The 12,055-nt window shown below is 56.8% G+C and overlaps 1 protein-coding gene across 1 annotated transcript; it reads left to right on the forward strand.

Moving 5' to 3' along the window:
- The first annotated feature begins 345 nt into the window (after positions 1-345).
- PYGM (glycogen phosphorylase, muscle associated) lies at positions 346-11,806 on the forward strand. The gene is made up of 20 exons (XM_079929293.1): positions 346-649; positions 1,705-1,806; positions 1,895-1,973; positions 2,058-2,161; positions 2,542-2,673; positions 3,956-4,067; positions 4,154-4,236; positions 4,659-4,802; positions 5,134-5,226; positions 5,473-5,619; positions 5,785-5,948; positions 6,245-6,359; positions 6,917-7,018; positions 7,360-7,507; positions 7,819-7,877; positions 8,005-8,146; positions 8,588-8,795; positions 10,939-11,073; positions 11,284-11,350; positions 11,457-11,806. The coding sequence occupies exons 1-20, from the start codon at positions 407-409 to the stop codon at positions 11,604-11,606; spliced, it is 2,529 nt and encodes an 842-aa protein (XP_079785419.1). The 5' UTR covers positions 346-406; the 3' UTR covers positions 11,607-11,806.
- Positions 11,807-12,055: the final 249 nt, after the last annotated feature.

Consider the following 12,055-nt stretch of genomic DNA (forward strand, 5'->3'; position numbering starts at 1 on the left):
CCAGATCAGGGCGACCTCAGCCAAAGTCACAGCCCAGAGGCTCTAGTCAAGCCTCAGGCGTCAAGCCGGTGCTCTGCCTGCTGCATCTTGTCTCTGACCCTGCAAAAGGCAGGGACGGGGACAGAAGACAGCAGACCCCAGTGTGTGAGGCCTGGAGGAAGTGGGTCAGCGCAGGGCTGCGAATGAGCCAGGTGGCCCTCCCTGCCCCTCCTCTCCTCCCCTCACCCCAAAATAGCTCCCCGAGCGGCCAAGCCAAGACCGACCCATCGAGGGAGGAGGCGGGGCACGTTGCCCAGAGCCAGGCTTTAAAGCACCAGCCGGCTGGGGATCTCCACTCCCTGGCTGAAGGCACTGCTCAGGCCGCCCGCCTGTCCACACAGTCAGTCCAGCCTGCCCTCCCGCAGCCATGTCCCGGCCCCTGACAGACCAGGAGAGGAGAAAGCAGATCAGCGTGCGTGGCCTGGCCGGCGTGGAGAATGTGACCGAGCTGAAGAAGAATTTCAACCGGCACCTGCACTTCACCCTCGTGAAAGACCGCAATGTGGCCACCCCTCTAGACTACTACTTTGCGCTGGCCTACACTGTGCGCGACCACCTCGTGGGCCGCTGGCTCCGCACGCAGCAGCACTACTACGAGAAGGACCCCAAGGTGCTGCTTGGGGCACCCCGGGAGGGGAATGGGCTGGGTGCCCTGCCTGGGGGCTGGGAGATCTTGACCAAGTGGCAGCCCCTCCCTGGGGTCAGGGTTCTCTGCAGCAAAATAAAGGGTCACTCCAGGTTCCTGAGGTTGGAGGATCCAGGGGTGCCAGGTGCAATGGGTTGCTGGGGCAACCCAGGGGGAGAAATCTGGGATGGGAGCAGGTCAGGGGGCTCGGGTCAGGTAGGCTGGTTGCAAAGGCCCAGGGCTCACTCAGAGAATGGAGGGGCTTCTGGGGGACATGAAGATCCCTGTGGCCTGGGTTGGACCCTAAGTGGAAGGACATATCATTGAATGCGTGCGTGGTGTGTGTGCTGGTGCAGCGCATGGGGCGCAGCTGGGGTGGTGAGATCAAATGTCTGTTGGGGTCACTGGTAAATGTCAGCAACCTGACACTTCTGGGCAGGCGTGGGGGAGGGCCAGGGAGGGGACCCAGGGAACCAGGAGACCAGGCACCATCAGCATCCTAGATCCTGGCAGCTCTCTGTCCTCTTCTTGGGACTGAGGCTTGAGAGCCAGGGGGCCCTCTGCAAGGACGGGAGGTGGCCGACTCTAGCCCTGAGTCATGTGTGACCTTGAGCCAATGACTTTTTTCTCTGGGCCTGGCTTTCCCTTTTGGGGAGCACTTGGAGGTGCTTCCCTATATTCTGACTCCCTGATGGGCTGTTGGCAGGATTGCATGCAATGAAAGGAGTTCCTACCTCTCCTAGGCACCTCTCCTAACCCCTGAGGTAGATATGGCCAGCCCCATCTTCCAGATGAGGAAACTGAGGCTCAGAGAAGAAAAGTGATTTGTCCAAAGTCAGAAGAAATGCTGGGACCAGAATCTTGCCTGTTGGGTCCCAAAGCCTGAGAAGGGGGGAGAAATGGAGGCAGGGCTGGAACATGCTGGGGCCTAGGAGTGGGGCAGGAAGTATGAGAGGTGCAGGCCCAGCTGCGCCTGGCTGAATGTTAGTGGGTGGCCTTGATGCCCTCCCCTCCACCTCCCCACCTGTCTCTCCGGGCAGAGGATCTACTACCTGTCTCTGGAATTCTACATGGGCCGGACGCTACAAAACACCATGGTGAACCTGGCCTTGGAGAATGCCTGTGATGAGGCCACCTACCAGGTGTGTGGGGGAGGGGCAAGCCTTGGGGCTTGGGCGATTGACCTGCTGGCCCTTGGCCCTGACGCCTGCCGTACCCTCCCGCCTCTAGCTGGGCCTGGACATGGAGGAGCTGGAGGAAGTCGAGGAGGACGCAGGGCTGGGCAACGGGGGCCTGGGCCGGCTGGCGGGTAAGTGAGCAGGGTGGCAGGGGATTGGGCAGAAGGGTTCCTTTGTGCCGCGTCTCTGACACCCACCTCCACGCACACCCCTAGCCTGCTTTCTGGACTCCATGGCGACACTGGGCCTGGCTGCCTATGGCTACGGGATCCGCTATGAGTTTGGGATTTTTAACCAGAAGATCTCTGGGGGTTGGCAGGTGAGTGACCTTGGGCCCTGACCTTGTTATTATGATGATGGAGAAGACCCCTATTTGTTCATTCATCTGCACATAGATCCAGAACCAGCCCCAGCCTTGGTGGAAAACATCCTTGCCCCTTCCCCCTGGCCCCAAGCCAGTTGTTAGCTCTGGGGATAGGAGGTCCATACCTGTGGAATGTCTCAGACTCTCATACATACACAGTGTCCCCGTGGATATTCCACCAGACCAGGGGCCCACCTACCCCAAAGCCCTTCATTTACACCCTCCCTGTATAGGGCACATTAGGGCCACTGCTCCTGGCCTACTCACCACCTGCTGTGGTGTGAGCCTGGCTCTGACACTGCCTTCCTTTCTCCCCTGACCTGCCTTGGGCTCAGATGGAGGAGGCTGATGACTGGCTTCGCTACGGCAACCCCTGGGAGAAGGCCCGACCCGAGGGCACACTGCCTGTGCACTTCTATGGCCGAGTGGAGCACACCAACCAGGGGGCCAAGTGGGTGGACACGCAGGTGAGGGGGAAGTCAGGGAGCGGGGTGTGGTGGTGGGGAAATCTAGTGAGGGAGAGGGGAGGAGGTTCTAGAGGAAACAGGGAGAAACAAGGAAAGAGCCTGGAGGCTACTGGACCTAGTGCTATTTTATAATGGATGCCACTGAGGCTCAGAGAGGTTAAGTGACTTATTCAAGGTCACACAGCTAGAACTAGGAGAGGCTAGAGACAGGGTCACAGGGGAGCCAGACCAAGTGCAGAGCCTGGGAGGAGGAGAGAGGCCACCGTGCTCTACCAGTGCTTCTCCCCTGACCTGGCTCCTTTCCACCACCCCACAAGACTCATCAAAGAATAATCACGGAGTCTTGGCTCCCCTGCACATCTGAACTGGGGGCTTGATGGGAAACAAAGCAACAGCCCAGAAATGGGGACAGGGGAGAAACTTAAAAGCCTGGAGAGGGCAATTGACTTGTTCAAGGTCACAGAGCAAGTTAGAGGGAGCCTAAAGCTAAACGAGGTGTCCAGATTCCAGCTCAGCCAGTCTTGCTGTGGCTGCAGGTCACCGGCCTCCAGATGGCTGCACAGCAACCTCTAGGCTTTCAGAATCTAGAGTTTGTTCTGCTGTCATCCACGCCAAGGTCCAGCGGGGCTGTGGCTGCCCGCCTAGCTCTATGCTCTTGGGCCAGTCCCTTCCCTCTCTGAGCTGCAGCTTTCACTCTGCTCCAATCGGGGCTACTTAGTGTTGGGGAGGGAGGCGTGGGTGCGCCCCCGCCCCATGGTAACAGGCAGCTATGGGCAGCAATTATTGATGTTTGCTAATTGTGGGAGGTGGGGCCAGCATTAGTCACTGCTAATTAGCCCTGTGGTCAACCAGGCATAAGCCCTTTGGATGGCCTTGACCTCCGTGACGCCCTCAGCCAGGCCCCATGGTTCCCCCCAGCCCTTCCATGAGTCCAGAGTGTCCTCTAGACTGTGCTCAGGCCAGCGGCCAGCTCATCGCCATCATGGCGGAGTGGCCACCAACAGGGCCCCGCCCTGGGCTCCGAGCTCATTCCCACCTCCTGGAATCTTCACAACAGCCCAGCAAGGAGGGGCACGGTGGTGTGGGGAGGCACTGGGAAGTCCTCTCCTTATGGACGAGGTCCAGAGAGGTTGGCGGGGCTGCTTGTGTCACCCAGAGTTGGGACTAGAACCCGGCGTGGGGAGTTGGGGGAGTGCAGTGACAGAGCACGGAGTTCCGGCTCTCAGGGCCTCTTGCGCGTGGCAGATGCCCACCTCCTGACACAACACCGGGTGCCTTGCAGGTGGTGTTGGCCATGCCTTACGACACACCTGTGCCCGGCTACCGCAACAACATCGTCAATACCATGCGCCTGTGGTCTGCCAAGGCCCCCCATGACTTTAACCTCAAGGACTGTGAGTTCAGCCAAAGTCAGCAGCCCCTGCCCACCCCGGCCCACACTCGACCCAAGCCTGACCCTGTCCCCACATTCGTTCCTCAGTCAACGTCGGTGGCTACATCCAGGCTGTGCTGGACCGCAACCTGGCTGAGAATATCTCCCGTGTCCTGTATCCCAACGACAACGTACGTTACCCCCTGGGCTGGGGACAGGAAGCCAGAGTGCGTGGGAGAGGGCAGGAGAAGGCGAGTGACACTTGCCGGTGCCCTAGTCACACCCAGGGCATATTGCTGGCCCCTGTGTGTCCTGTTCTTCCCCCAAGTTCTTTAAGTGGGAGGATGCCTGAGTCCTGGGGGCAGCAGGTTAGGGTGGGGCACTTTGGATGAGCCGCTCCCTGGTAACACCCACAATACTCCTCCTGGTCCTTAGCCCTCCCTCCTGCTACCATCCACATTGCTGCTTCTTGGTGGGAGAAAGACCCCTGGGTCCCTGAGGTGGGGCAGCTCGGGGCTCAGGAATCTTGGTGTGGGTGGGAGTCTCCCCTGGCCACACCCACAGCAGTGTTAGGCCACCACCTTGACTCCACCCTGCCTGGCACTGTCCCCAGTTCTTTGAGGGGAAAGAGCTTCGGCTGAAGCAGGAGTACTTCGTAGTGGCTGCCACGCTCCAGGACATCATCCGCCGCTTCAAATCCGCCAAGTTCGGCTGCCGAGACCCTGTGCGCACAAGCTTCGACGCCTTCCCAGATAAGGTACCAGGCCCCAGGGAAGGCCAGCCTCTACACCTCCTGTGATGGGTGCCATCCCTCCTCCCTCCAGTCTCAGCCTGAACCACCCATTTTACAGATGAGGACGTGGAGCCTGGGTGTTGGGGGTGGGTGTGGGGGGATCTGCTCGCGATCCTCAATAGAACCTCGCTCCCCTCTTCCTCCTGCCCCATACCTGCCCCCGTGAGGGCCTCCACCCCCAGCTCAACCCTAGAACCATGAGGGGCCCTGGGGGGGGTGCTCTGAAGGGGCAAAGGACAGCAATCATAGCCTTGGTTTGGAGCCCAGACTGACTCCAATGCCCCCCCGCCCCCAGGTGGCCATCCAGCTCAATGATACCCACCCCTCCTTGGCCATCCCCGAGCTGATGAGGATTCTGGTGGACCAGGAGCGGCTGGACTGGGACAAGGTGGGCTTCAGGGCCCCTCCTGCACCCCTGCCTCACCCTCTGCATCTCAGGGTTCCCCTCCCAGTCTGGGGAGTGGAAAGATGTGGGTGGAGCCCCCACTGCACAGACGGCAGTGTGAGGCCCAGAGGGCGGGTGTCCTAGAACCTGGCGCGGCAGTGGCAGGGCCAGGGCTCTTGGCTGCACAGTGTGTGTGGAGAGCCGTCCGGCTTAAGCCCGGGGGTCCTTCCTCGCCATCCCATCTGTCAGGCATGGGACGTGACTGTGAAGACCTGTGCCTATACCAACCACACGGTGCTGCCCGAGGCCCTGGAGCGCTGGCCCGTGCACCTCTTGGAGACCCTGCTGCCTCGGCACCTCCAGATCATCTATGAGATCAACCAGCGCTTCCTTAATGTGAGTGGAGGAAGCGTGGGGTGGAGGGTGGGGCGTGGAGGGCATGGAAAGCATGGCTCCTGAGACTCTGGCAGGGAGGGCTGTGGACAGAGACCTGGGGATAGGGTAGGGGCTGGAAACCTGGGTCCTGGGTCCCCGTCCTAGCTCTGGGCTCTCCTGGCACAGCGGGTGGCGGCTGCGTTCCCAGGGGATATAGACCGGCTGAGGCGCATGTCGCTGGTGGAGGAGGGCGCGGTGAAGCGCATCAACATGGCGCACCTGTGCATCGCCGGTTCACATGCTATCAATGGCGTGGCTCGCATCCACTCCGAGATCCTCAAGAAGACCACGTAAGACCCGCTCCGCAGACACCGCCCCTCCCGCTGGACCCCCGCTCACCCCCTCACTGCCCGGCACCGGCCATTCACAGTCGCCCTCAGCTGGCCCCTTCCACGGGTGGCACTGCTCTTACAAGAATCATAGCCTTGCCGTCCAGTCCAGTCCTGTCCCCAGATGACCCCTCTTACACACAGCACCCTCCCCCTCCCCTCCAGGCCCCTTTCATCAAGAAACCAGGGTAGGGGCCCCAGGGAGGAGGCCTTCATCCCACAGGGGTGATTGGTGATCCCCCGACCCCATCCTATAGCTTCAAGGACTTCTATGAGCTAGAGCCTCATAAGTTCCAGAATAAGACCAACGGCATCACTCCTCGGCGCTGGCTGGTTATGTGTAACCCTGGGCTGGCAGAAGTCATTGCTGAGGTGAGCGTTCACGTATGGCCAGTAGGGGTCAACACGGTCACCGCAGGGAGCATCTGGGTGTGGTTGTGTATGTGGTTCACTGTAGGGCACCCATCTGAGGGCTGAAGTCCATCCTGCACTGCGTTCCCCAAGCCTTGCATCTGTCTGGAGAAGGGGAACCATTTTCTTACTTGCATGAGGGTGCCTGTGGGCGAATGGAAGCCCTGGCTATGAAGGTCAACCTGGTGGAGTTCACAGTCTAATGGAGGGGTTATCAGCAGGTCACATCTGGAGTGAGACCAGAAAGGGGCAGAGAGTGGGAGTGGGGCCCTGAGGTCAATGCCTGTCAGAGGAAAAGGCCAAGAGGAAGGCCTGTGGGGTCAGATGGGGGTCAGCCATCAGAGCTCAAGGTCAGGAGGGGAGGAAAGATGCACAAACATGTACCACCCCCCAGCTGGGAGGCTGCAGAGGAAGGAGCTGTCTGCGGTGGATGGGGCTTGGTTGACCTGGAAAGGGACCCCTCTGTGAGGGAGGACGGAGGAGGGATATGGGCCTAACTGAGAGCTATCTTCCCACAGCGCATCGGGGAGGACTACATCGCAGACCTGGACCAGCTGCGCAAACTGCTCTCCTATGTGGACGATGAAGCCTTTATCCGGGATGTGGCCAAAGTGAAGCAGGTGAGGAGCGCTGCAAGCTGGGACAGACTCCTGTGCCAGGGCTTGAGTGGAGGGTGCTGGAGGGGGCGGATGTCTGAGTCAGGAATGGCCGATAGAGCTCATCTCTTCTGCAAACTCAGGCCATTGGTAGAAGTTGCCTGGAGTCAGTCCATGGTGGGAAGGCATCATCTGACCTCACTGGAAGAGTGCTGACATTGATTAGCAATGTCTGCCCTGATGCAGGAGTGGATAAAGGTAGCAAGGGAGACTTCTATCCTCACCTTCCTGGGAAAGAAATGAGACTGTAGGATTTCCTGAGGCTGAGGCCTATTGGTGAGCTCTCTCCACTCCCCTGACTTCAGGAAAACAAGTTAAAGTTCTCTGCGTACCTAGAGAAGGAATACAAAGTCCACATCAACCCCAACTCGCTCTTCGACGTCCAGGTGAAGCGGATTCATGAATATAAGCGCCAGCTCCTCAACTGCCTCCATGTCATCACAATGTACAACCGTGAGTGGCAGGGTTCCCTCTGGCTCCTGGTTCCCCCCTCTGTGTACCTCCCAGGATACTATATACTTCCTGATCAACATCTCCTTTGACCTCAGGATAACTCTTGGGACATGGAATTATCCCCATTTCACAGATGGGCAAACTGAGGCTCAGAAGGGGAGGAAGTGACAGATCTGAGGTCACAAAGCAAGTGATTGCCCAAGTCAGGGCTACTGTCTCCCAGCCCAGCCCTGGCTGGATGAGTGCTGTCAGGTGTTACTGCCTAGAAGGAAAACCTGGCCCACTCACTGGATCCCTCTGTTTCTCCACAGGCATCAAGAAGGATCCCAATAAGTTTTTTGTGCCTCGGACTGTGATGATTGGAGGGAAGGTGAGAAGCCGGGCTGCAGACCATGGCTGTGGTTCTTTGATATCCAGATTGAGGTCAGCCTGGCTGAGTTGCAGGATGGGGGTAGGAGGTCAGGCTGTGGAGCTGACCCCAGACTGTGCTCCCACAGGCTGCACCTGGGTACCACATGGCCAAGATGATCATCAAACTCATTACAGCCATTGGGGATGTGGTCAACCACGACCCGGTGGTGGGAGACCGCCTACGCCTGATCTTCTTGGAGAACTACCGAGTCTCACTGGCCGAGAAAGGTGGAATGCCGCCAGTGGGGACCCTAGGGAAGCTCTGATTAGTTCAGTTCCAGGAAGAGATATTAATCTCCTCTTCTTAGGGTGCTTGCACTTTAAGGAAGAATCTGGAGAGGACAATACTCAAATCATGAGGATGTCCCTTTAATGGTGGTATGGGGTGAAATTATAGGGGAGATGGGCCTCAGTGGTGCCCTTTAAATCACACAGTGGAGCTGGGGGGTGGGGGGAGTCCAGGTTAGGTCCCAGATGTTCAAATATCAACAAGAGGTGGCGGGGCGGTGGGGGGCAGTGAGAGAGAGACTTAATTGGTTAAGAGTGGAGCGTTGGGGTGGAGGGGACTCTGAATCTGGCTAGGCCTAGGGCCAGACTAACTCCAGAGTCTCTAGCTGGTCTGGGGCTCTTCCTGGAGCTGAGCTTGTCCCCTGCTGCCCCCCCGCACAGTGATCCCGGCTGCTGACCTTTCCGAGCAGATCTCTACTGCGGGCACTGAGGCCTCAGGCACTGGCAACATGAAGTTCATGCTCAATGGGGCTCTGACCATTGGCACCATGGATGGGGCCAATGTGGAGATGGCAGAAGAGGCGGGAGAGGAGAACTTCTTCATCTTCGGCATGCGGGTGGAGGACGTGGAAAGGCTTGACCAGAAAGGGTATGGGCTGCAAAGTTCACAGTCTGTGGGCAGGAGGCACCAAGGTGCGACTGCTGGAGGTAGAGCCGGGAGCAAGAGGCATGACTGGAAAGGCTGGTCCAGGCTGCACAAGGTCTTAGTTATGGCCATCACGAGTCTAGAAAACTTTTGAGGTGACTTATAACAAATAAAGTTAATGAAATGGGAAAAGAAAGAAGTAACAGAGAACTGAAGGGAAAGGAAGAGAAAATAATACCAACCCTCAGAGATAATAGTATTTCTGGAATTGGAAGTAAAGTGAAATTCTTAGCTCCCTGGCAGCCATGGCAAAAAGGGAAATATGAGTACAGTAGTTATATCTGTGCTTGTGGTCAGAAACATAGATCTTCAGAGAAGACATTTTCCTGGCATTACATTTTTTTTTTTTTTTTTTTTTTTTTTTTGCGGTACGCGGGCCTCTCACTCTTGTGGCCTCTCCTGTTGCGGAGCACAGGCTCCGGACGCACAGGCTCAGTGGCCATGGCTCACGGGCCCAGCCGCTCCACGGCATGTGGGATCTTCCCGGACCAGGGCACGAACCCGTGTCCCCTGCATCGGCAGGCGGACTCTCAACCACTGCGCCACCAGGGAAGCCCCTGGCGTTACATTTTTAACATTTTAAAATATGATTTTTTTCTTCTCACAAAAGCAGTACATGCTCACTGGTTAGAAATATACAAAGCCACAAAGAATAAAACAACTGTCATCCATGATCTCATCACCCAGATTTAAAGCCACAGTTCTCTTTTTCTTCGTGTATATAGTTTTTAAAAGTTGGGAATAATGCATGTACAGTTTTGAATCCTGTTATCTTAACATTGGTGAGGCATTTTCCATGTCATTAAATAGTCTTCAAGATATTTTAAATGTTTGTATAGCATTCTATCTTATGTACATGGCATAACTTATTTAACTAGTTCCATATGGTTGGACATTAAGGTTGATTTCCCCTGTCTGTTAGGATAAACGTCCCTGTGATGACTAACCTTTTACATTGATGTCCACATCTCTGATTATTTCCTTAAGATAATTATTAGAAGGGGGTATTTCTGAGTAAAAAGTATGAGTTCTTAAGGCTCCTGATACACATTGTCAAATTGTTTTCCCGAAAGTTGGTACCAGTTTACACTCCCACCAACAGCTTACAAGAGCTGGCACTGAATATTGATAGGAATTTCTCCTGTGGGGCTTGACTAGAAAGTTTAGACTTGGCCCTTTGTTGTTGTTGTTGTTGTTTTGGTTGCACCGTATGACATGTGGGATCTTAGTTCCTTGACTAGGGATTGAACCCGTGTCCCCTGCATTGGAAGCGTGGCAGACTTGGTCCTTTGACCAGGAAGGAAATGTGAAATGTTTTGAGCAAAGTCCAACACGTTCAGAACTAGGCTCCAGATGGACACTTTTGGCTGCAGGAGGCTTGACTGGAGGGGACAGTGTCTAGGTGGGGGACCAGTGTGGGGCTGACACCAGATGGCAGGGGGAGTCCCCTGCAGCAGGCCACTGCTGGGGATGGGGATTAGGGACATTGTTGAGGAGGCGGACTTGGTTTCTGGTTGGAAGAGAGAAAGGGAGGAAAGAGATGAGACTGGTCTTGAGAGGTTTGAACCCAGGTGGCTCAGGAATGGATTGTGCTGCCTTAGGAAGTGGGACACTGGAGGCAAGTTGGTGCCGGGCACAGCGATGAGCTTGGCTGGACGGTTTGAACTTAAGGATGTTCCTCACGATATACCTGTTCGCTCCTTCTGGGGCCTGAAAGTGAGGCCAGGGATGGACTGTGGATGGTGGGGGAGAAAAGCCATTAACGAAGGAAAGAAACCTGTTGGGAGACAGTGGTGGTGTGTGGGAAGAAGAGCGCTTGGTTTGGGGCCTTTGGCTCTGACACTACCTTTCTCTCCTCTCTAGACCTCAGTTTCCTCATCCACAAAGTGGGGGATGAAAAGCTGAGCTGAGAAGGGAGGGGGCCTCTTGGAAAGACCTCCAGAGGGAGTGTGGCAGCTGCGGGGAGGGCAGTAGCAGGCTGGGCCTGGGTTTTGACCCTGGGGCTTGGAACTTCCTGGATTTTTGCTGGAGGAGGAGGAGCCAGGAACCCATTTCCAGGGCACTGACTACAGCTCTTCCCCAACAGGTACAATGCCCAGGAATACTGTGACCGAATTCCAGAGCTTCGGCACATCATTGACCAGCTGAACAGTGGCTTCTTCTCCCCCAAACAGCCCGACCTGTTCAAGGACATTGTCAACATGCTCATGCACCATGACCGGTGAGCTGGCCGGCCAGGAAACTGCGCACGTGGGGCTGCTGGGCTCAGTAGGGCTCAGGTGCGGTGGGGAGGCTGGACAGGGCTTCTGGGCAGTTGGGACTAGATTCCTTTGGAAGCAGCATCACTGTTCAGGTCCCCAGAAATCCAATGGGACAGGATGGGCTTGGCCCTTGACCTCATGAAACTTCCTGATTCTCCATTCCCCTCCAGGTTTAAAGTCTTTGCAGATTATGAAGAGTACATTAAATGCCAGGAGAGAGTCAGTGCCCTGTACAAGGTGAGGGGTCCTGGGCCAGGGGCTGGCAGGGCTTTGGTGGCCCTGGTTGGGATGAGGTGGTAGGTGGGGACCCCACTGGCAGAGCTAGCTCCCTTTTGGCTTGTAGAACCCGAGAGAGTGGACGCGGATGGTGATCCGGAACATAGCCACCTCTGGCAAGTTCTCTAGCGACCGCACCATTGCCCAGTACGCCAAGGAGATCTGGGGCGTGGAGCCTAGCCGCCAGCGCCTGCCAGCACCTGATGAGAAGATCTGAGCCTCTAGACCAGACCCAAACCTGCCCCTGAGTCTGTTGGCAGTCCCTTGGGCCAGCTCCAGCTCCTCGTCCAGAGGGTAGGGTACTGGGGTTAGATCTCTAAACCTCTTCCTGGAACCCCATTTCCCATCAGCCTTGAGATCCCAGTGTTCAGCGTGACTAAGGACACTGCTCCCGTCCTGTCCTCGGGCTCCCCGCCCGCTCCTATTTATGGCTCTGACCAACTTTACCCACTCCCCAATAAACTGGTTCTCCTTGGGAGCCTCCTTACTCCTCTGTCTGTTGGGAAATATTTTTAGCTCCGGGCGGCATAGCAGCTGCACAGTCACCGCGCCTTACCCCCACCCGTGTCAGGTGCGTCCCCTCGGAAGGGGGGGCGGCCTGTGGGGGCAGGGCCCGGACTCTCCTGCCCACTTCCAAGCGTCATCCTCCACGCCTCTCTTCCCAGT

Source organism: Stenella coeruleoalba (assembly GCF_951394435.1).
Source record: "Stenella coeruleoalba genome assembly, chromosome: 8".
Lineage (NCBI taxonomy): Eukaryota > Metazoa > Chordata > Mammalia > Artiodactyla > Delphinidae > Stenella > Stenella coeruleoalba.